Below are 27,454 nucleotides of genomic sequence, written 5' to 3'. Positions count from 1 at the left end.
TGTGGGACTCCTCAGCAGTGCGCATCCACGATCCCGCTCGCAGGACTCGAACCCAGGGTCTTCAGTCTCGCGCGCGAACGCTTAACCTACTGAACCACTGAGCCGGCATCCAATGGTGTTAGTATCTAACATCAACCAATCCACGAAATTCCGCTACCAACTTCCATTGTACTGAGGTAGATACCTGTCTCTACCCGACACGGATTAGCTTTTACTTAACTGTTACAAAAAATAATTAGAATAATAGTGAATAATTAGTGAAATCTGTATTAGTTCTGTGTATTACTTTGTTACAATAATTCCTTTTTTTAAAAAAATCTATAATCATCAATTTAAACCGACATAAACAATAAAACATTGAACTGTTACATGTTTCATGTAGAAAATTAGATATTAATTGCAACAGATTGACGCATAGTTACAAAAATCATGTTACTAATATTCGATCAAGAATAAAACACCATTAATTTTATTGATTCAATGATGATTAATATTCTGATAATGACTTTATTTTTGCCATATTTTATTCATGCTAAAATAAATAGTTTGTCTAATTATTGTATTACATGCAAGATAAAGTAGAATAATATTTTATTTTATTACAAATATACCTTAAAAAAACTGGACAATTCATTATGAAAAAAGGAAAGAAAGAAAGAGAACCAAATTAAATAGATGGTCTCAAGGCTTTGAATATCTATCAATTGCTTAGTCGAGTATATTAAGCTTTTTGTTTGTAATTTAAACAGTTTGAGATCATGAGTCAATTGAAGCTAGACCACTATGGAAAACCTGGAAGCACTGGACGGCCGTTTCGTCCTATTGTGGGACTCCTCAGCGGTGCGCATCCACGACCCCGCCTCGCGGGCTTCGAACCCACGACTTATCAGTCTCGCGCCAGGCGCTTAACCAACTAAACCACTGAGCTGGTATCCATTTCGTATAGACTGTAAGTTACTTTATATTTGCTAGCAAATTACCGACTGATAAATTGTTTCATTGAACTCATTGGTTTCATTTCACTTAATAACAATAATAATAACAATTGTAACATAACAACAGATTTACTTCAAATTCTTTCGTTCAGATTTTATAAGTACATTCTTCCTCTTTAATGGCAACAATGATTATTTTCAATGTATATTCACATTATTAATAACAATGGTGTACTTAAAATTTCAATGAACTGAAAGTTTAAGAAAATTAGTTAATTTTAAAATCTTTCTGTCAGTTTGCTGTAAAATATGCTATTTGACATAAAGGTTTGAGTAAGTAGTATATATATATATATATATATATATATATATATATATATATAATCTCGAGTTTTGTGGTTTTTCATTATTGTGTTTCCTAATAAGTAAATAAATTAAGGTACAGTATAAATTTAAGTGGTTTATTTAGTCTACCAGTCTTATTCTCAAGTGCATAGACTTTTCTAAGCAATTCTGTGCAAAGCTCCAATCATCATTACTTTGATAAAGATCATACTGTTATGCAGTTTTGAAGGATACCTAATTCATTAAGAGACTCGAATCATCGTTTTAATCGGACTTCACTCAGTCAGTTAGCTACAACGTAGGACCAGACCCATATATACATCGATCCAAGATGCAACACCTAATTAGCACAACAAAATGAATACCAAATTCATCCAACTAGTCACTTCAGTGGTAGTAATATATAAAAGGAAGATTGCATATAAGTATATAATACAGGAAGAAGGGAATAAGATAATTTTAATCTCACAGTTTGAGGGAAGACGGAGAGAGTATATACCGAAGCCATTGTGGCCGATTCTGAGCCACGTCACACATAGTCTCCAAACATTGGTTACGATAGTCACGTGGACCCCAACCAAGTAATCTGCATTTACCAACACGGCTCACACCAGAAGTTAGTGACTATGGTCACCCTTAACTTTTTTCCAACCGTCTTTAACACTAGTCAGCATTGTGTGCCGTGGTAATCGGTGTTCAGACATACGTAACACATGGCCCAGTCATCTCAGTCGATGAAGATTCACAACTTTATCAACTGATTTACCACCATTTCCTAATACTCTGCGTCTAACCTCACTTTACTTACCCGGTGATCCCAGCAGATTCGAGCCGTTTTTTTAAGACATCTGTGATCAAATACTAGCAAATTACGAGTATCCTCTACTCTTAATGGTCATGCTTCGCAGCTCTAAAGTAGGACAGAACGAACTACCGCGCAGTACACTCATCCCTTAATTGGTTGATGGATATCTCACCTTCGCCATAGGTGACGTAAGTTGGCAAAAGCCAAATGAGTTTCCTGAATCCGTGCAGAGGTTTCTTCAGACACCAAGATAAGTGAAGCTGTCAACGCCTTCAACTACTTCACTCCCTATCCTTAGTTCAGGAGTTAACGCAAGCCAGTCCTGAAGTAAAGACTCGGATTTAGAGTGGAGGAGAAACGCATCCCAAACATCCTAGCATTGTTGCTCCATGTTTATGTATATATATTTATATCATACTGTAGTATAATAAAAATGGATAGGGATTGTTGAATAGATTTTTCTGATTTGTAATAATTCACTAACTGATATTAGTTTCACATTGACAGTTACGTTAAAATAAAAAGATATTTAAATATCATTCTATAATGTTGGAATAAAATTGCCAAAAATCACAACCAATCGCTCCTAACAAGTATGAATTTTTTTTCATATTGGTCATTAGTACCTTTCTTTCTACAACCACTCTCCATCTATAATCCCATAAGTCACATAATTAACTATCATTGAAAACTTTCAATGCTAATCTATTTCTTTAAAATAATAATAACAATTCTATGCTTAATATTAATGAATTTCTTTGGTAATTTACATCAAATTTACGAGGGTAACATTAATGTGTACACAATATAAGTAACAGAAAATAGGAGATGAAGAAATACAAAAAAAGAAAAAAGAAAAAGAAAAACACTTTATTAATGTACGAATTAATAATGTAAAATGTACTGTACAAAATCTGTTTTTGCTAGTTAAATAACTTTAGGCATTTGTGCGTATGGATTCTACAGAAGTTTATTCATAAATTAATAAAATATAATCTGACTTGTAACAAAATCGTTTTATTCATTATTATTCTCTTAATTCACTAACTATTCGGTTATTCATACTACATACGGTAGTAGTAGTAGTAGTAGTATTAGTGATAGAACTGAAACTATGTGAAATTGTTGATAACGGTATTGTAGATAAATTTGTACGTTCATCCATGTTTAGTACAGAAGTTGGTGCATGTGAATGATGAAGAAGATTAGCTTGATATTGTACTAAATCTGTTGTTTTACTAATATGATTCCATGTATTATTGGGAGAATTTGAATACAACGAATGATTGTACTGATTATTATATATGTTAGATAAATGCCTTGAATGTATTTCATTGTTATTCATGGGGTAAGGATGTGATTTAATAGGTGAACATTGATAATTACCAGATAAATTCATGCCTACATCATTTTTTCGATGATAAGCATATTCATGATTGTTATCATAGTGAGATTGTTGGTAAAATTCTTTTGTTAGGATTGGCTTCATTGTTGTAGCAGTCATATTAGATGAGGAGACAGTTGTAGTTGTTGTTGTTGTTATAAATCCCCCTGTACATTCACGATTGTAATAATTGCAATCATCTTCAATTTCATCGTTTCCTACAATATTTGATAAATTAATTTTCAAATGTGGACTGAAACCAATATCTGATTCTTCTGGTGTTGAACGAAATGGTGGTGATGATGTAGATTGACTTTCATTTGGACCAAGACCGGTAGATAACTGAGAATTACCGATATTACTATTATTAGTATTTACGGTAGAATATGTTGTATTTGAGAAATTGGAGAAAGTATGGTAATTAGTATTTAAATAATTTGATTCACATGTTATAATTCCATTCCCATTAGATACGGTAGTGGTCGTTGTGGAAGTCGATAAATATGATGAAGTAGTATATGGTGAACACTTGTTCCAATATTCATTATACATATAATTTGGATAAAATGTATTCGTTTGTAAAAAGTAATTAGGTAATTGTTCCGAGTATCTATCTTCTAATTTATATGGAGATTTATGGGATGTTTGTTCCTCATTCATTTTACAATCTACTGAGTGATATGATGTGTAATTATTTCTACTATTTTGAAATGTTGATGAAGTATAATAAGCATCATTTTGATGACATGCATTAGTTTGTAAAAGATTTACGGAATTATTTGTTAATGAAAGTGTAGTTGATTGTTTATCTAATAATTCCAACTGTTCATTTACACGTGAATTGTTTTTAGAATATTTTGACTTCATTGAATTTGAACTGTTAGCATGATTTAAGTTGTATTGTTGATGAGAATGTAAATATGATTGACAGTGTAACTGATGATGTTGGCCAACAATATTGGTAGTGGTAGTAGCAGTGGAATTAGATGAATTCACTTTTGAATACATTGCATTGGCTACAGAAGCAATATTAGCTAAATAAGTTTTTGTTTCTAAATCTCTTTGTTTTTCACACTGATGAAGATGATTCAATAGATGTCGACTTAATTCTTGACCAGATATATTGATACCATCATATGTGGATAATAAACGAGTTACTTCTAAGAGACAATCTTTAAATCCTATACGACGTAATTCAATTGAACGAGCTTCTGAACCAAGTACATAGCCTTTAAAATGATAAAAAAAGAATTCTCTATGTAAACTAATACAAAATATTTGCTACTGATTATGTTATACGATTGGAGGTATGCTTCATGAAACCTCGCACTTATGTTTCTTGCTGTTTAAAGCCCGTCAACAAGCCATACCTGTAATTTTGAGTAGACTGATTCACCCTGTTCGATGCAAACGCAAGTGAACCAGCTTGAAATTCTAGAGAGTTACTAATGGACAACTTCAATGGCTAATGATTTCATGTGGGGTTGAGAGGTTTACTTCGATCAATCAGTAAGTAGTAACCAATGTAATATTTGTTAGGTCATTAGTGCCGATGGAATTTTATGGACCAAGTTACAATATGACCACTATATTTCAATGTAAAGTAGTTGGAATCTGGTGAGATGCACTTAAAAAACAAGTTTCCTTTTATCTTGTACGGTTCTTGGCTCTTAAGCCGTTCAAAATTGCCGAAAAGGAATCATATGTATAGAATAATATTATTTGTATAAATGAAGTATAATCACTTTTAAAATTTTAACCAAAAAGGAACGCATATTTATGTGCTTAAGAAGGGTCATAGTAGGTACATTTTAACATAGCATGTCCACGATATTTTCGCCGGTTGCTATGGTAGTGTTATTCAATGAGTGAAATATTTTCATATTTTAGCATGTAAATAAAAGAAACAGAATTCCATTATACACTCACCTTCTTTATGAAGTCTCTGTAAAAATTCAACGGTAAGTTGAAGTATTTCAGCCTTTTCCAGTTTGGCTGAACCCTATTAAATAAAAAAAGGAGTCAATGAAAATATTTAATCAGTGATGGCGTTATAAATTAAAATAATATATCTCATCACTAGGTCATTTACACCAGGAAACTATATCAACTGGATAATAATAGAAAAAATGGATACAATGAGTTGAGAATCGTTTTGTTTGATCATAGGAAAACTGAAAAAAGGATGAATAGCAACTGGAAAGAACTGGAAAGGATTGCCCAGGACAGGGTTGGATAGAGTGTGCTGGTGGGAGGCCTATGCTCCTCCACGAGGGGTAAGTAAACTGAAACATTCATCAATAAGAGCCTCATTTAAAATCATTACAATCTGAATTCATAAAATTTATTTAGTATGGAAAACATTTCATTGTGTTATACAAAGAATTCAACAACTCATTGATCCATAGTTTTTGGAATTCTAATTAATTTTAAGTGTTACATTATAACCCCATACTACAAAAGAAGTATATAATATGACTGTTTTTGGTTTGAGAATATATCAAATGTTTGACTACAAAAAAAAACGCATTTTCTGAAAGCAAATTTTATCATGAACTAAAAAAAAAACTCTGGAGAAAGATTGGAAACTACTGTAGAGGTGAGGGGATTGATCAATACATTTGATCTTCGTTTGTGAACTTTAGGCATACTATGACTCCTCATTCTAACATAATACATTTAAGCTGATAAGTCTGTAACTATGGTTAGACATTTTTAGTCCCAGTAAGTTTATAATCTTTTACGATAATTATTGAGCCGTAATGGTGGTAAATTTATTTATCATTCCTAACAATATGTGTTACTATTATTTTACTAGTTTGTAGAAGAGGCTATCCAAAAGATAAAAAGTCACTTATGCTAATGCTATGGAAATGTATATTTGGTTTTGTATAAATCCGAATTAATTGACCATATATATATGGTCGGCCATTCCTGTTACCTTTCGTGGAGAAGCATAGGCCGCCCACCAGCATATATATATACTGCTTTGAGCTGAAAATTTTATGGTTGCCAGTTATATTATATGGTGACACAAGGAGATCTCCGGTCAGTAATCAAATAGTTGGAAATCAACTCTGAGAAGGTTGAAGGTATTCGGAAGGAAACCCTGAACCTAAATTACATACCACTTGGCATTCACCTGTAACATGTAGCCATAATCTCAAAAAACACTAGTGGTCCCCATTAGGCCAACTACCTCCAACCGCAGAAAAACTATGCATTAGGTATGTAATGTCAAGCCCCTTGGACTAGTGGTCATGTTACAACCTGATAGATAAAATTTGATCATTTTTCAAAACCTCATAAATGTGGCATTGGTTATTGTTCAGTAATGAATCAGTGTGTTAAACGACTGAATCATTTATTAGGCCTAGACATTGGACAATGTTGGGAAAACTTTAAGATTGAACTAAATATATTATAAAGGTGTCGATCAGGCAATTTACATGAGTTGAAATTAATAAAATACATACCGAGTCAAGCATTACATTTAATTCAGAACAATCACAAACATAAAAATCAATAAAACTTATACAACAAAGGATCAGAGATCATTTTGTTCATTAAAAATATGTTTACATGTGATGCAGATGGTTCTTTCCTATTTTACTCTTCATTTACAAATATGTTCCGAAATCGAATTAGTAAAAGACAACAGTAACTCATATACACAAACACATACGTTCCATCGGTATACATAAACATAATTGGTTAAGTTCGAGCAAACATGATTCTCATCTGGTTTTTTGAGTAATTTATTTTATGAATATATCTGTATTTAAGCATAATTTTCTTTCTTTAGGTCGAATTTATTTATTTTATGTCATATTTTTTGTCACTTCACTGTTCTATATCCCCTTGGAATACGGGGAAAGGAAAAAGAATCATTTGTGTGTGTGGGGGGGTGTTTGTGTAAACGTTTGTACATCATCTTTCTTTTTGTTACTCAAGGTGTGAGTAAAATAAGTTATATTCTGCTCAAATATTCCTTTTAGTTGATCCGATAATAAAAAATTCCTTTTTAATCAAGAATATTTGGCATTCATATGTATATAATTAGACCAGCTGCTCCACTATGGTGATACGCTTTTATTCTTCTCCAAGATAAGCAGGTGTACTTTATTACTTATAATAATATTTAATACATTATAATACATATCATTCACATTAATCTTATTTAGTTAACTATGAAGATCTTTTTTTAAACGTCTCTATACATGAGTATACAGTTATTTTGAGTTGAATAAAGAAGAATAAACTATTATAATTGACAATATACATTAGACAAATTATCAAGATATTAAATTTTTCTCTTCAATGAAAGGTAACATTTTAGAAATATGAAATGATCAAGTTTATTTTTAGATAGGTGTAGTAGAAGTCACATTGTAAATTATGCATAGATCCCTTTAATAATTCATTACTCTCGATCTTGAATTTTAGTGTTTATTTATAAAAATTCCTTCATATTCTATCTTTTCGAACCATATTCTGAATGTTTAGTCTTTCTTATTACAATTTTGACTATATTAGTTTAATTCGTTTACTAATTATCTTGTTGATTTCTACTTATCGTGTTCATGTGAAATGGCAACTTGAACAAATATACATATGTACCAAACACTATATTAATTGTATCTGACTATGATACTCAACTAATACTAATTAGAGTACTTATTACCCTCTAGCTCATTTATTTATTATAGGTTCTAAGTAGTTAACGACTCCTTAAAATCACTGTTGAATGGCTCGATAATATTCTGAGTTTAATTTCTATTATTCTAATGCCATGTTATAGCCGAGAGTGGGGAGAGTCAGCTCTCCTTCTCGAAATCCCCTCAAGTGGCCACGTGCATACAACAACTGCCAGAGAAGTCCTTCTCACTGCCTTCTCGTGGCGGTGGTGTTCGTTACGAAACTGAGAGGATAAGAACCGAATGTCCAGCGCTTTAACCGGGTTGGTGGATACGGAGGATCCAGGATCCCGAAGGAACAAAGGGCGTATGAACCAATCGTTGGACACTGGATACTATGGGACTGAATCTCCTAACGTTGCTCCACTGCCTTGTGGATTAGACCTTTAGGTCGAAGGCCCCAGATGTGGTTTCCTAAGAAAACCACCTTCTTCGGTTTGGGCACCCGAGCATAAATAGAGTGATTTATGTGGCACATATTTGTTTGGTGCCACCTTGTACCAAAATTTATGTGTTTAAATAAATAAAACATGAAAACTGACATATGCCTTTGGTATATTAACGTTACTTTCTCTCTCCTTAGCTAGGCAGAACTGTATATTGATTACAGATTTAACTGACAACTTAACCAAATCAGAAACTTCTTTCTCGTCACTTCATTTGATTTTTGTTAATGTATTAAGATGTATTAAGTTTTCTGATGGTCTCTCTTTTTAAAAAGTATTGTCAAAGTTATTGAGATCTTACCATTAATATTTGTAAAGTTTATTTTACGATTATTTAAACTTTTATCCATTATAAATTAACCGAGATTGTATTCAATTAACAATCCATCTTCACAGTTGATTCGAAAAGAATGAATATTAGATAAACTAGGCAGTGATTAAAAAATTTCACATCCATCATTAAAAATCATGAACACACACAAGCATATATCTACTGCATGTAAATGTAAGATGATAAAGTCCTTTCAATAATTTTAGGAGTACGAATGCATTTGACCTGTACATAGATAATGATCAGTAAAGTGTTCATTCTATGTTGCACCTATCATAGACGCTGTAAATGCATAATAATGGATCAGTTTCCTCTTCTTTGATAATGATGTTACTAAGGTATCTGATTAGCTTATCATCAATTAGCAATCACAGCAACATGATATGATCATAGATTGCTTTGTAATCTAGGAAACATTCTTCTCTCTCTCAATGTTTTCTTTTCATAAAACTCCATTTTTGACTATGTGTTCACATGTACAGGTGAAAAGAGAAATTATCTTATCTAAAATTTGTTTACATTGATGATTATGGGATACACCTAGCGATATTCAAACACATACATAGTCTTCATAGGTAAACTTATCATTGACAAGATCATTTTGAAGATCTTGTTTCTAAGGTCACTCATAATCAGTAGTGGTAATGCAAACATTGTATAATAGTAAAATAGAAAAACTATTGACATAAACTTGTACACATACAAAAGAATAAAATCAACATATGCACCACGTACCAAAATATATGAATTAAAAACATCGATTTAAGAAATATAATTCTTTGTTTTAACGAAATCAAGCTAGTTGATTTACGGAAGAGTCAATTGATTTATGAATGTAATTTAATGTAAAGCTTATATTATTCTAAAAGTTTATGTAGTGTAACAAAATTATTTCTAATCGAGTAAGACCAATGAATGTAGATGAGAAATATGAATTTATTTAATTATTCCTCATATCTTTTTTGCATCTGTTTACTGTCTACCTCATTTATTTATCGTTTTGGGTGGCTAAGTGAAATGATACCAGTGAAATTTCGTATATATATATATATATATTGATTATTTGCAACTGTCAGATGCGCATCACGTTTCATTACATTTACAAGAATTTACACTTATGAAGAAACAACCTTATAAAATACAGATATAAACTTTTTCTTACTACACTACGTAACTGCTGATAATATTGACCAGAGCAACAATGAAAACTCCACATACTAGGCCAAAACAGCTATTTATTGCTTCTAGATTTTCACTCGTGTTCAAGCTTAGATCAACTATAAAAATACTATAACCTCCACAAATCCCCGTACTGACAATTTAAACTTCTAGCTTACAGAACTTAGAGGACATCAAAAGCATCTACTAGAGCTGTAAAGTTTTATCATCAGTTATATTTACTGTCTTTAATTTATCCACAACTATGTTACCTATGTAATTCACTATCCTTCTGAGAATATGAAAAAAAACATTACTTAAAACTTTGAATATGAATTTTAGATTGTAACCATACTAATAAAGTTCACCCGATAAATGAATTTATATCATTTCTTTGTAAATATATCGCATACCCTGTTTATAGCAGTTTCTTTTAAAATAATATTGTATCATTTATCAGAAATAAACACAAGAATATGGTTCACAAACCTCACTGAAAGTATTCTGCCTAGTGGCTAGTATCTCAAGAATTAAGGTCATAGGTATTTAGGTCATACTCTTGGTATATTTTTAGAAAGAAAAAAAATCACATTTCATCCAGTTTAGATTAACTTAGGAATAATAAGATCTAATGTCTCTCAATAGATGTATATGAATATAAACTTTAACAATATGATAAATGTCCCTTCATATATTTTGTATTGTTCAATAGAATTTGATCATATTTTCTTTTATTCAAATGTTATAGATTTTGTAATTTAAAGAAATATTGTAACTCAAAAAAACTCAACAATTTCTACTCAATTGTTTCTTCATTATAGTTAATATTTTAAAAAAAATTAATATATTTGTATTATCCTAATGAGTAGGAAAATCAGATTTCCTGACGTTTCGTGACTTAGTGTAAGCTATTTCTTCAGAGAATAAATGTTTAAAGGATTAGTATAAGTATAACGGTTAAGAAATAATCATTTACAAATTTTATGCCAAGCATATATAAATAATATTATGATAAATCTTTTGAAACACAATTGTATGAACGAAGAATATTCTTTTCAATCATTTCTCATCAGGTTCTACAATTACCTCATATCCAATGCAATAATCCATAAAATTGGCCAGATTTAAGGCAGAGTACATCATTTCAAATTATAATATGTAAATCAAGAATTGTTGTTTGTCATATAAAATCAAATCAGATCGTTAATTTTGGGGTTGACTAATATGAAGTTGCTAACTTGAATCAGTTTATAAGTGAAATGAAATAGTGAGATAAATGGTCAGAATAAATATGATCAACATGAGGTGCGAGAGAGAGAGAATAATGGAATAAAAATAAGAAATTACGTAATATGCAGAATAATATGAATGAGGTCAGATATAGTAGATTGGGGTGGATGCTGAATAAATTTCTCAGAAAGGTTATCAAGTGTAATAATAATAATAACGGTAAAGATATTGCAAACAACAATTCTTGATTTCACAAGTTGAAATCATGAGCCAATTGAAGCTAGACCGCCATGGAAAACCTGGAAGCACTGGACGGCCGTTTCGTCCTAGTATGGGACTCCTCAGCAGTGCGCATCCACGAACCCGCCCTCCGCGGGATTCGAACCGAGGAGCTACTGGCTTCGCGCGCGAGCACTTAACCATTTGACCACTGAGCCGGCCGAAATCCAACGGTGTTAATGTCTAACTTCAACCAATCCACGAAGTTGTGCCACCGTACACCATTGTCTTCAGTGAGTTCCTATCTCACAACAGACCTGGTTGAACTCCACTGGTAACGACTTCTCACTAGAACTCCAGGAGTGTCTCCTGAAGTCAGTCACTAGTGAGCAGGTAATTATTATTATCAGAATGGGTTTTGTGGAGACTTTTAGAAATTTCACAAGTTGAAATCAAGAGCCAATTGAAGCTAGACCACCATGGAAAACCTTGATTTACATATTACAATTTTAAATGGTGTACTCTGCCTTAAATCTGGCCAATCTTATGGATTATTAATTTGGATATGAGATAATTGTAGAACCTGATGAGAAATTATTGAAAAGAATGTTTGTCGTTCATATAACTGTGTTTTAATATAATGGGAATTTTCTAGTGATATATCTTTTCAATTCTGAATGAATTACTTACAGGTTTATGATTTGAATCTGGTACTAAACGTTTAAGATCAGCTAAACTACAATTGATTCGATCACGTCTACGTTTTTCAATCACCTGGGGAAAAAACAGAAGAAAAAAAAATAATCAGCTCTAAATCTTGGTATGAATATTCTTTTTTTTCTTTTTACTGAGTATAAATTTGTTATAAAGTACATGTTTACGTAATCAAGATTACTCAGATTAAAGTAATCAGAGGTAAGTTTGAACCTAAGACCAACTGTGTAAACATTGAGTCTTTTAATCATTTATCTACCGCTATAATGATAACATTAAACTTAATTATCGAATAATAATATAGGTAAGTTATGTATATATTTAGGCATAAGGATGTTTACTGTCATGACTTAGTTTATATTTGTTAATCATTTGATAACTTGTTGATTTAAACTAAATCAAAATTTTTATGACGTGAGTACATTGTTCTGTCAAGTAACTGCTAAATATGAATCTCACATTTTACAAACACCATTGATTCAAAATGTTAGAGATTTTCATTTATAGTAATAATTTGGTGTACCATTTCAATATTGGGTACTTTCTTTAAAAATAGTTTAATTTTTTTAGAGTAATTTAATATCTGAATACATGGCTGATTGTACTAAGTATCTGTTTTGATTAAACTTGTTTTGAAGTGAATTCAGTTGTACAAATCAAAGGTCGAAAATTCTAGTGAATTAATTACAATTGATTGATCATTGGGCGGTGACCAATGTCATGGATGTCAAGTCCTTCTTAGTGCAAATCGAATGCTATCGACCAAGTTGAAATGTGGCCACTAGTCTAGGTGGCTCGACATTGCGTGCACTATGTTGAGATAAGATGGTGGTTGGAGGTAGTCGACAGGAAACCCTGGACCCGAGTTTCGTGCTACTTGGTACTCGTCAGCAAGGTGTGCCTGTAATCTTGAGGGAACTGGTGCTCCCTGAAGGATTCGATCCCGTGTTAACCAGCTTCACATTCAGAGACGTTACCACTGGGCTATCTGGGCCGCGACCGACTTCTTGTAGGACTGAGATGCAATAGCAATTGATTGGTCACTGGGTGATGATCACTGTCATGTGTGTCAATTCCTTCTAGTGAATTAATAAATAATTTAACGTTTAACATATTGCCTCAGTTACTTTCCTTCTATATTCATAATGTAATCAGTTATATTGGAAATTAATATCAATTCTATTCAATTTTAACTGATTTCTTTATAAAACTTAGTAGAAATAAATGTTATAAAAACAGTTCACAAGCACAGCATGAATCACACTGTAGAAATGTTTGACTTCTTTTGATTAGTGGTAAATTGAATCCAGTTAGATAATCAAATCTTAATTGACTGAAATGGTTGGGCCACATGTTACGCATGCCTGAACACCGATTACCACGACGCGCAATGCTGACCAGTGTTGAAGACGGTTGGAAAAAAGTTAGGGATGACCAAAGTCACTAACTTCTGGTGTGATCTGTGTTGGTAGATTCAGATTACTTGGTTAGGGTCCACGTGACTATCGTAACCAATGGTTGGAGACTGTGTGGGACATGTCTCAGAATCGGTCACAACGGCTTCGGTGTACACGCTCTTTGTCTTCCCTCAAACTGTGAGATTAAAATTATCTTATTCCCTTCTTCCTGCGAACTGATTCTTTCTTCCTGTATTACATACTTATATGCAATCTTCCGTTTATATATTACCACCACTGAAGTAACTACTTGAATGAATTTAGTATTCATTTTGTTGTGCTAATTAGGTGTTGCATCTTGGACCGATGTATATATGTGTCTGATACTACGTTGTAGCTGAATGACTGACTGATTAAAAGACAAACTGTTAATCCAGTTTGATCAGTCATCTATTTTATTGTCTTTTTTCAGAAAATCAACTTAAAAATGGTATAAGTAATTATTCTTTCCTAGTAAATGATGTAAAGAAAGTTGATTGTGACTTTTCCAATAAAACTAAACACATTATATAATAATAGGTGATGAATTATTCGCATTAAATAACAAAACCGTTTATTTCTATATGTATACTTTCATAACTCCTACTGCATAGTAGTAGTAATATCTCTGTCATTATTATCATAAACTTAATTCTATCGATATTTCATCCTTCACTTTGTGATGTGGCTACCGGTCTAAGTGATTTCACATCGCATACACTGTGATGAGATATTATTATTATTATTATTATTATTATTATTATTATTAGTGACTTTATTCAATATTATATTTTTGGTACAATACAGAATTCTCAGCACAAAGTATTTCAGCGATTTTCCTTTGCTTATTTCTTCATCGATTCTGACGATAAATACTGAGTGATTGCCAGTTAGATGTTAGCTGTTCAGCAATCGAGAACTGAATAACGTTCATTCTTTTCAATGCCTATTGTCAGCCACCACGACGTCTTGTACATTGAGAGATCGTAGAATTTTCATAAACACTTCTGAATAGGTTATGCGATTAATAGGCATAATGATGTGTTAATATAAACAAAAACTAATAACCTGTTGAAATATGTAGATGGCAGGAACAGGTACCCCAGATATCCATGCAGGCCGCCAAAGTTAATTGAAAGTAGTTGACAGGACACTCGGAACTTAAATTTTGTGTTATATAGCTTTCACCTAGATTCAAGGTTTACAGTTTACTACCCTCAATGACTTAACATCTCAAACAAGAAGAGAATTTATTTTTTACTGTCAGTAAAGAGTCCCAAAACTTTTTGTTTTTAATTTGTACTCTGAAAGATGGTCCAGCATAGATCTAAGAGAATAGTCCACAAATTTAAATTAGTTGATGCGGATTCCATATAGTAAGAACTTCTACATTGTAAATAAATACATGACTTATATGTGCATGTGGATTAAATACATAACCTTCATTCAGATGATTTAAACTCATATTTTTCTTATCTCATAACTTTTAAAAGATGAGATGATCAAATATTATTGAATAACATCTTTCTAAGTATCACAAGTAAAACATGAAGATAAAATTGATATTTCTCAACAAATTGATAATGTCATAAATAGATATCTGTTTTGTCTTCATGAATTTGATTATCCTCTTCTGTCAACTATAATAAGATTATTTATTATTATTATTATCTTATTTGTACTTCATTGGAAGATGAGTTATCAACTTCATTTACACTATCTATTTCTTTCTCTTTATGTCATTATCTATATTATCTAGTTGACACTTTTCAAATCAATGATAGTCAAATTTATTAGTTTCTGTAAAATAGTAACCGATATTGGTTTAGGAAATTTTTAGGAAAAAGTGGTTTGTCATTACAGTTCATATAATGATTAATTCTTTTCTCCAAAATGTTAACATAAATTAAATGAAATAAATTTAGTTTCATACAGATGACAGCTAAAAAGAAGGTTTATATAAGATACAAATAATCAATTTTTTACATTATGAATAATATTGATTAAAGGTGTTCTAGAGTTATTCTATATAAGTTTGAGCTTACATTGATGGGAAGTAGTTACCATCATGTACATTAAAAGCCGTCCTCCAAGTGATTTCAACTATTAATTAAATAATAAGTAGTAATTCAGTATTCTAAGTATTAGCTAAATGTATATGTTACATTGTTGATGAGATCAACCTTTAACTTGTAATATCCTGAGTTACTTTATCATAATTTAGTTAGTGTATACAGTATAACAACTTAACAAACAGTTTGTGATGCATAGTATAAACGACTTTTTCACCGTATCTTATTATCTTTTTGATAGTTTAGTAAGTTAGACTAACTTATTTAAGCAATCAATGATACCGTCTTTGAACTATATTCGAACAGTTCACTACCAGTTTACGGGTCAATAATTTCTAAAAACTCATGTCACAATTTCTTTCTGAATACTAAATAACTATATAAATAACATTTTTGAGATCAAAATTTCTAGTAGTAATCACACAAAATATTTCTAGTCAGTCAGTCAGTTACAACGTAGAACTTGTATGTATGTACAAGTTGCCATACCCAATTAGCACAGAGCGATGAAGTTTTCAAATCATATCCTAGAGTAGCCGAGGCAATAACGGTATCAGTGGTAATAGGAAAGATTAGATGTTGAAGATACGACTCGAAATGAAAAAATAAATTAGCAAAATAGGAACAATATAATTATGAGGGATTTAGCATCTTTAACCATAAAATAACCAATTCCACTTAAACATGTATGTCATAAACATTGGAATTTCATATATTAAAGTCTAATGTGAAACAAATCTATTGAAATTTCTTGTAAGTTATAACTTACTCCACGTCTGCGTTTTCTATCTGTTCCAGAAGTGTATGGAGAACTAGAATTAAAAGAAAAATTGAAATAGTTTGATAATAAATTGGAACATCTATTCAATAAACATGATTCTAATAAAGATGAATAGCTGGTGACAGTTCTATTTAGAACTAGTCAGTCGGATGTGCCTGGATCTCGATAGTGATTTTCATTCCGCAATCTGAACCCAGTATCTTCCACTGAGCTCTTGACTTCAAATAACCACTAGTATACGCAGTGAGAATGAATCCTATTATGCTTGTTTGAATATTGTTGATGTTAATAATTGAATTTTGATCACTATCCTTCATCACTTGTAACTTAATGATTATAATCAGTTTATTCTCTATTATAATAAATATATTTGAATTTATCTGTTGAATTAAATCACTAATTATCACTAAATTTATTTCACTAACTATTAAGGTTGAGTAGCTGAATATCATTTACACATAGAGAGGTTGTAAGAACTGAAAATCCTTTATTTCTACCTGTTATGATATACACTAAATTAAGGAACTGATTAGTTCAAACAATTACACTTTTAACCAGCTTCGAGAAAGAATTCATTTGATTACATTTAATAGAAACAATCGTCAATTACTACTATTAATAAATTATGTATATATGTCGCCAAGATCTTAATCTCGTCATCCAAAACTTATCAATAGTTCCAACTGGATAATGATGAGTTGACTGCTTTTGGCGAGACTATAATTTATGGACGAACCAATCAGGTTTGAGATAGTAGATTTGGGCTTTGGCACGAAATTTATTCACTTATTTGGTTAAATACCATTTTGGCATTATATCGTATGTCACTTCTTGATGAAAACATTAAATCTAATTCCTAACCCTAACGTTCAACTGTAAATTTCAATCCTAATTCCTTACACTAATATATATAACCCTTATTTAACCCCAATAATAGGTGAACATTCCAAGGTCATTTTAGCGTTTATCAAAGGTCATAAATTATAGTTTCATCGTTTAAGGAGATAAATAGCTTAACCATACATTATAAAACCCTGTGACTTAAAAGCAAGTACATGAAAATACACTTAGTTACCAAGTTTGCAAACTTTTTTCATCTTTATACATTAACACTGTATCTATCAAATGCTGAGCTTTACTTTAATTTACAATTAATAGATTTCTTATTTTTGATTAATGTGATCACTCACTGTGTAATTTCCAGAATGGATAATAATGATTTAAAAACAGAGTGTGAATAGTAAGCTGTCAAAATAGGAAATAAATTCATTCTATTTTATAGCCGAAAACAATCATAATAGAAGGGATAAAACCAAAGAAATTCCATAAATAAACATAGTTAAGGTTGATGCGTATTTATATTTTTAGTAATAAGCGTAATGAAGGTAAAATAGGATTATAATATGTTAAACCGTTGCTTGTTATTGTATTTATAAGTATGATTTCAGACTTCTTGCGGCCGATGAGAAACTGTAAAATAGAAGCAATTCAACATATATGTTGATCTGCTTAATTTATCAAAGGATCTGGTTGGATGAAATAATGAAAGTACTGAGTTCTCTATAATCTAAATAATCGTTCAATTGTAATCAGTTATATGTAATAAAAAGCAATGAATGGATTGGTTTCAAAGAACACAACAAAAAAACTTTATTAGCGCTTAGAATTTTGAATATAACTTCAAAAGAAACATTATTATTAATTGATTGTTGACTGGTATTCATTATCATGTTTCCTTGGTCACTGACAATCAAGAAACAGTATCAGTAATCTGGTATCACAATACAATGTGTTAAATATTAGATAATTGAAATCAAATGAGAAGAAAGTAGCTGAAGTCTTTTAGGAAATTAAGATTGTCTATGAGATTTGAAGTTAGAGATGCCATTTCTAATGAGATCCTCAGGTTATGAAAAGCCATAGATAAGACTACTTAAACTAAGTCTTATAAAAATAGTACCTGGGATACATTGCTTTTTGTATTAGAAATCCGCATCTTTTTATGAGAATTATTCTAACTTGATGAGTGTATTTTGTTAAAAACAAATCATTTTTACAAAACTTTTATTGAAACTAGGATTTAATCAGTAGTGTTTACATTTATATAACTTATTTTTTTATTATATAAATGTCCACACCTTCATGATTTCCCTTACTTGATTAATTGCATCATTCAAACATAGTTTTCACACATTTGAGGTTAATTTAGTTGCTAATCTAACAAAATCTATATGGGTTACAGTATGGTTCAAATAATTATATGATTTATGAAAAGAATATGATATGATAGTAGGGATCGTTGAAGTTGACGTTATGAAAGGTCAAGAGACTTCTGTGTATTGTTATAATAGTCAGTTAGATTAACACATCAGTTTGACAACTGTTATTCTTTGTTTCTAAGTACTGGCTTGAGAATACCTGCTATTAATTTTGGTGAAATGAGTAGAATGATGAGTGAGTAGTTAAAGCAGTAGGCTTTCAATTATTAGATTGAAGGTTGAAACTCAGTCACATCTAGGTTTTCACAAATAGTATAACCCAAAGCTAAGTATATGAAACCTACGTTATATAAAAAAGGCAATAATAGTATCATATCTCGAATTGTAATTACTCTGATAAAGTGTCGATAAGGCGATACGGATCTTGAAAAACTACTAGTAACCCGAACTGATGAGTCCTAAATTAAGTTAAACACATACGTTCAATTTATTGTAATAATAACTTTAATTGGGACTACTTACATCAAGCAGGCAATACAAAATGTTCTCTTATCTTCGGTTATGAGTTCAATATGTTGAGATAAAAACAACATAAATTATAAGAAATAACTTAAACAAAATTTGGGAAAATCCATGTGTTTCATCTATTTACCATTATTATTCTTTGAAGTATTTGAAATCCCAGAAAAAAATACAGTACCAACTATAAACGAAAATTTGAACAAACCATTCATAAGACATTTTGTACAATACTCGCATACACACATACACTTATGTAAACTCGATTAATTATGTCTCAAAAAGATTTTCCTAACAACATTTCTGTTAAATCCAATTACTTAAAACAAACATTTAATGATTTTACCATACTTTACATAGAAATAATTGGGCATAGACCTACAAATATGCACAGAAATAAACTTAAGTTGATCTAAGGGATATTTTGTAAGTGGTTCACTTTTAATGAGTATAATGTACACATCACTTTATTGATTCAACAGACATGGAATTATGTAAATAGATGATGAATAGGTCATATTTTTTTAAGTCAGTTGAATATTCAAAACAAGATAAACAACAATGATGACAATGATTCCACTACTAATTAGTTCGGAAATCACTTCTATATTTTGCACGTAATTAAGCATATTTTAATAAAATTGTAATTCAAATACTATTTTTTCTAAATGAATTTAATTACGACTGACCTGAAATTATAATCTCTATTCAATGTAGAAGAAAATAAGTCATTCCTAGTACACACACACACATACACAGATCAACATTTCCACTTACCACACCCCTCCACCACCAGCACATACGGAAATCTATAGCAAAACAAGTGTAACCAGTATTTAGAAAAAGATTTATAATTTATTGCCTTTATAAAACAAGTTACCTATTTCATTGTGTCTATTCTCATAAATAAAGTTCCTTGAAAAGTAATCAAAATAGAAAATACACCTTTTCATTTAATTGCAACCTTTATTTCTGTATACTTCAATAAGAGGAAAGCGATCTGTTTGGTATGAGACATTAGATGACTGTTACTATTTTATACCATAACATTGTAGCAAACTACAGGACACATTTTTATTTACTGGATGAAAGAATTAAGGTTGTCAGATAGGATGTAAATCAATTCACAACTAATTTCTGATTATAACCATAGTGATATTGTAGAATCATTTCAGTTGCAGTGAAAATCTTATCTGTTCAACCCTTGCATATAGACCTTTTAAGTTGGAGATATCTTCTTCAACTATATGAGTGAACCAGTTGAGATTTCTTAAGAAAAATAAGTCTGATGAACAATATCAAATAAACGATGGTTGTTCTATATATTGATGTATAAAGCCTCAGATGTAGGACTACTATTCAATAGTTTTACACCAACTGTTAAATACATAATTATGTAAGATTTCTCTATACGTTTAATTATACACTTTACTCCAATTTTTATTGTTCCTAAGACTAATCATAATAAAAATCGTCAGACAGATGTCGCACTAAAGAAATCAATTTTAATGACAACAATTTCCAATGAATATTGCATCACCATATAATTATTACATAACAAGTTCCTTTCTTATATTTTACTTGTAAATATCGTTCATATTAGTTTATTATTCAGTTACTTAGTGTAATTTTATATTGTCAAAATTACTTAATGATTAACAATGAACGTTTTATTTAAAATAAATGATGATGTAATTTGGTTACCAAATCATTCATAATTTTTATTTTGATTAAACATATATATATATATATATATATATATATATATATATATATATATATATATATATATATATATATATATATATATATATATATATATATATATATAGTCCAATATATACGATGAGCCACTTCGTTGGTGAATCTCAACGGGTGAACAATTAATCATTATCATATACTCAAACTATTAGAAAGTTAGATATTAACACCACTGGATGCCGGCTCAGTGGTCTAGTTGGTTAAGCGCTTGGCACGAGACTGATAGGTCCTGGGTTCGAGCCTCGCGGGGTGCGGTATCGTGGATGCGCATTACTGAGGAGTCCCATACTAGGACGAAACGGCCGTCCAGTGCTTCCAGGTTTTCCATGATGGTCTAGCTTCAATTGACTCATGATTTCAATCTGTGAAATTTCTAAAATCTCCACAAAGCCCCTTCTGATCATTATCATATACTCAAACTGTTAGAAAATCAATAAATCAACCGTTAAATTACCGGTGTATTGATCAGTAGTCACTGTCGTATTACCATTCGTTTGTAAAATTTATTTTCGACAGAAGCATAAAACATATCTCATGAGTCATTTGAAGCTAGATCACCATGAAAAACCTGGAAGCACTGGACGGTCGTTTCGTCCTACTGTATGACTCCTCAACAGTGCGCATCCACGATCCCAATACATATCCTAATACATATTGAATGTCAAATTACACTATTTCATTTCATAAGACAACAGTTAGACGTTTCCCTAATAAAGTATTTTTATTCAATTGGATAAATATCATTAAGGTTAAACTTGAGCTAGAGAATCATTGTAAACCAAAAAACATCTAAAATTGTTTCATTTTAATTGAAGATTCTTTCACAGAATTCACTCACGATACCATTACAAACTGATTACAGATGTTTCATAAATACTTTAAAATGATTGTTCATTGCTGCCTGTTCTTTAATTGGTTTCGACAACCAGTTAAAACTGTAGTCATACTGAAAAATCTACACATACCTCTTATCTTAGTAATGAATAGATAGCTAAAGAGATTTATGAATAATTGCTTCATTATTTAACAATGAATCCTTGTTTCATTTACTAAATATATAATGGAAGTTATGTAAAACCTAACCATTGTTGATAAGTGCTATGCATTCATATAGAATCAAAATGAGTCGAGGATTTTTAATTATTATTATTATTATTATTATCGTTATAATTATTAATACTGTACAAAATAATTGTGATAGAATTATTTTATTCACTTATGTTTTGACAGTCGAGTAATATGAAAATAGATGTATTGTGATTAACAGTGCATTCCAGAAAGTGTATTTTTCATCTGTTATGGAACTTTTCACCAGGTTGTTATCGTATCTATTTAAATGTTCATGCTTGAACTTGAATTTGTCACTTTTCATCCATTAAGTTAGAAAAAAATCCAGATATCCACAAATTTGTTCATAGTTTATAGTGCTTTCCAGTAATATTGTTTAGCAGTATATAATGTGAGGCTCGGAACATTTTCTGATCTTAAACTGATTGTACATTATTCGGATTTGAAAAGTAAAATATTGATTTCTGTTTTATTCAAATGAATTTTCCTACTTGATTTTGGTGAAAAATGTATATCTAATCGTTTTTTCAAAATATTTCACAAGGAACTTCGGTCTTGAAAAAACAGTTGGGTAGTATTAATAATAAAGTCGTTCGTCACTGAATTAACATAATAGTAGTAGCGGACAACCACCCCCGCCCTGGCATATAACTCCTATAGCGTGTTTACTTACAATATCACCAGGTATCGACATTGTATCATGAATAATACATGACCATTCAGACCACTAATTCAACCTCAACTTCAATCACAATTTCATCTTTAGACGCCGATCCACTGGTTTTAACAATTAAGCGTTCTCTGGGATGAATAAATGTCATGGATTCAATACATGGTTAGGTTACGGATGCTCATTGTTAAAGAGTGTGATTCTAGGACAAGACAGTACCCCCCGATTTCAGTGATACACTAACTGGGATTAACCTGTTACGAATACGACCTACTCGATGAACCAATTTTCACAAAATCACTGCAATTAAATCAGAGTAAAATTTTATAAACAGATTATCGAATGATCTCAATTTACTTTGAGGTCAGTATATCAACTGAAAGACAAAAGAATGACTTGTTGCGAATGTAACGAGTTTTCAACTCCCTTAGGAATAAGCATTATGATCCACCCCCTTTTATATCTTTTAACTGTAGTTATGGTTACATTTCAGTTTGATCTAGTTGCTATGTTGAGGAGACTTTTTGATGCCTTACGCAACAAGTTATAATTTTTCTCCACCATTATTAATCTTCAATTGTTTAACTTTTAATACGTCGTGAATTGTGAATGTTACATAACGAGTTTTTTAATGGAACTGTTAATTTTAGTGTTTATTCTCAAATATTTACTCAGGTCGGTAAATTAGGTCATCTCCTACTTAGAGGTCTAAGTACTGAATCTCGAGTATTACTTTTGGTCTATAAAGGTTGGTGACACTACTCAGTTTTTCATATAGAACTAGGTGGAGTGATATTTGAACCTGAGACTTAATATATGAAACTTGAACCACTTTAGCCACTAACCTATCATACTACGGGTAGTAAGTTTGGTGTAAGTGAAATACAAATAGTTCATACTATTTTAATAAAAATACTTATTCATCACAAACTGACTGTGGTTGGGGTACCATTAAAAACTAGGGGACAGTGGACTACAGTCTTGTCATAGTATAAGGATACTGATCAGTATGAATCTATAACTTCTCTAAGGGTTATACACAACGAACTCAAACTATTGATACCACAATTGAACTGGAATACTGTGGCTCAGATCTTTAATTTCAATACACTCTCCATACATCGCGAAAATCATCTAGTGTTGTCAATGGAACGTGTCTCACGCCAAACATTGTTGAATTCTATTACTTACTACTATTTGTGAATTCTAACAAGAAAATCTGGGATTGTTTTTAAATAAGTTGTTATTCACTAGAGATTCGTTTCATCTGAAGGTGATAAGTGTCAGGAATCCAAGCGACATGATCTAAAGATCCTTGGCTATATTTCTAGAGAAGGTGTGTGCGCTCTTCGCTAGGAAGTTTCATCTGGGAGAAAATAGCTGTACATAGAACTCAAGTTTCTTTAATGAAGTCAATAAGTGACGTATACTGTCTACATCTTAAATCAATATCCATGAAATATAACAACGAAAATGTCCTTATTAATATTTTACCAAAACAATTTTAAAAGATATTTCTATATTTTATATTTCACACATATTGTACTAAGACATTAAAGATATAATCAAGTAAATTAGATGTTTTTTTTTATTATTTATGACATTTTCATTTGCGATGGTGGAGAAGATTTGTAGCTCAGGTGGATGACTTTGGTGAAGTTTGGTGAAGTTTGTGCTAATGATGTGGTTCAGAAGAACGATGAAAGCTCCACAACCAAACCATTTAGCTCAGAGAATAAAACTCCACCAAAAAATTTCATTTGCAAACGTTTTTAAATTAATTTCGATTATTATCAGAAGGAGATTTTAATAATTTAATAGTTGAATCCATGAGTCAATTAAAGCTAAACTACAATGGAAAACCTGAACGGCCATCCAGTGATTCTAGGTTTTCCATGGTGGTCTAGCTTTAAATCACTCACGAATTCAACTATTAATTTCAATCAATAAATTTCTTAATAATTAACATCGGATAACTGCTACTCATATAGAACCTACAAAAAACCAAATAACTGATAAACAGTCTTATATACATTTATGTTTAAAAAAACGATAACTAATGATCTTTTCTTGTCACATGTATTGTTCATATTAATAATTGTTTTCTAACATTATTGAGAAAACCAAAAAGTTGAGTGTCCTATTCAATTTGTTACTAACGGAATCCAGGTGTAGTTATTGTTTGCTTCTAATGAAGTTTTCTACTTTTATAATATTTAAAGGCTATAAATATATATAAGATAGCTAGATACTTAATTTAATTATTGGCTAAAATAATTTAGTCTTAATCTAATTCACTTCAATAATCCTCTTGTTTGAGTGAAATAATGTCTCAGCAATTAGAAAACTCAAAATTCAACCTATATGTTATGAATTAAAACCTTGGTTTTCATACTTATTTTGGGGCATCCAGGTAACACCAATATCCCTTACAGTAAGTTTAACGTTAAAGAGAGACGCATCAACCTATTGTAGTTACTGATTTAATTTAAAATCAACAAATAACTCATAGTTTCGTGACTTCAATGAATTTTAACAATTTGCATAATTCCATTCTGACAGATATAGGTAGTTACTAGTGACTAGCTTCAAGAGGAAGTTCCCAAAGATTTAATGAGAAGCAATGAACAGTGGAGTCCAACCGCGTTTGGTATGGGTAAGGTACCCACCACGGACAATGAAAGATAATCGTGCAATATTGTGAGCTGAATAAAGTTAAATTTGTACACTTAAATATCTGTAAACCAGATCCTTAGGCACATTTTATGTGATACTATCTAGTCTTTAGATCTTAGTTAAACTGGTTTCCGTAACCTAAACATTACTAATCAGTTAGTGAAACCGGTGAAATACTTTACGTTTAACTTAACGTTTGAAGTCATTTTTTAATAAAGGCAACATATTGTATAATACTCTGAAGGAAAATTTACATGAGACTTGTACCAAAAATGATCGACACCGAAAAACTTTAAGATTATTGACAAACAAGTAGAAATTTTTTTAAAACTTACCCTGGATCATCACCACCAAAATCATCTATAGAATCCTCAGTAATATTATTATTATTATTGGCATTTCTTCCTTTAACCATGTTTTAATAAATTATATAATTTCCTCTTAGAATAGGTAAATTTCTTTAAAAGTCATGCAATTAGAATGTTTTGCTTGAATAGTAATCTATAATCTAGTTTCAATACGAATGACCATATATATACATATATAATATTGGGTATAATAGGCTGATGTTTAAGGGGAGTAAATTACATTTATTGGAGAAATATTCTTTTTTCCGATTGGTCATATCGCTTAGTGTTAAATAACCAATCACATTTCAGTTGGGCTAAAGGATAAGGAAAGGGGAAGAGATTTTCTAATTTTTCAAATACACCAAAAAAACAATGAACTTGTCATGACGAAAGAAAACTTGCTGCAGTTAAAATGTCCCACCACCTTTGTCTAATAGTCTCTCAATCTATAAAGAACATTGATATTATATTGGTTAACTGATATTTATACCTCTTCATATTTTATGCGTTGACATTAAGGAAGATATTTTTCTTCCGCGAAATATATGAATATTAAATAAAGAGATCGTTGAACTGTTTTTCAAACAACTAGATTTTGATAGGTATTTTTTTTGGAGAATCATAAAATTTATCATTACATTATGCTACATACTGGCAATACTTTCTCCTGAGTGCAGATAAATTTTATATCAGGACATTCGAAATTCACCAAATAATTGTGCAATAATCCAGATTTCTAAATGTAAATATTAACCAAATCTCTGTCTTTAAATTATGATTTCTATGGAATATTGTTTTATCACTCGAATAACAAATAGGCATAATTATAATGATAAATACCTCTACAATTTCTATTGGTAAACAGTACGTTTATTCATTCTACCCTGAAATTGATGACTATTAACTACAGTAAAGCCCATGGTGTTAATTACTATGTCTCTTTATTACTGTTCCTAAAATATGTCCCATAATTTTAAACTAATAAATAAAGAAGTAGTGACCAGTGGAGTTCAACCAGGTCTGTTGTGAGATAGTAACTCACTAAAGATAATGGTAGATGTGTCGCTCAGTTTCGTGGATTAGTTGAAGTTAGACATTAACACTGTTGGTTGCCGGCCCAGTGGTCTAGTGGTTAAGTGCTCGCGTGCGGAACCAGTAGGTCCTGGGTTCGAATCTCGCAGGGAGCGAGGTCGTGTGTGCGCACTGCTGAAGAATCCCACACTAGGACGGAACGGCCGTCCAGTGCTTCCAGGTTTCCTGTGGTGGTCTAGCTTCAACTGACTCATGATCTTAACCATTGAAATTAATAAATAAACTTATTATAAATCAGTTTAAAAAATTTCAAAAATGAGATCTGGTGTGTAATTACAACCGAATTGTTCTTTAAAAAATCAGTTCTTTATGTAATATAAGAATATAATGGAAACATGATTGATTAGTTGATATTTATTGATTTAGCAGTGAGATGAAAGTCATCCATATACATATTATTTTACAAGATGAATTTATTAAGACAGTTATTAAAGCATTCAGTATTTTGTTAGTAATACTTACTAGGAGCGGCAACTAAAAATGCTTATTTCCCAAATCAATCTTATTTATTTCCTTCCTCTTTTCAGATTGGTTATCACTATTTTC

The 27,454-nt window shown here is 31.0% G+C and overlaps 1 protein-coding gene across 1 annotated transcript; it reads right to left on the bottom strand.

Moving 5' to 3' along the window:
* Positions 1 to 3,112: 3,112 nt before the first annotated feature.
* Positions 3,113 to 25,881, bottom strand: MS3_00002187 (uncharacterized protein; the record flags this gene model as incomplete). The annotated part of the gene is made up of 5 exons (XM_012940282.1): positions 3,113 to 4,698; positions 5,399 to 5,471; positions 12,241 to 12,324; positions 16,542 to 16,584; positions 25,802 to 25,881. 5 exons carry the CDS (start codon positions 25,879 to 25,881, stop codon positions 3,113 to 3,115), a joined length of 1,866 nt encoding a protein of 621 aa, XP_012795736.1.
* Positions 25,882 to 27,454: the final 1,573 nt, after the last annotated feature.

Source organism: Schistosoma haematobium, chromosome 1, assembly GCF_000699445.3.
Source record: "Schistosoma haematobium chromosome 1, whole genome shotgun sequence".
Taxonomy (NCBI): Eukaryota; Metazoa; Platyhelminthes; class Trematoda; order Strigeidida; family Schistosomatidae; genus Schistosoma; species Schistosoma haematobium.
Note: the sequence above shows the minus strand (reverse complement) of the source record. Positions and strands in the feature narration are given on the sequence as shown.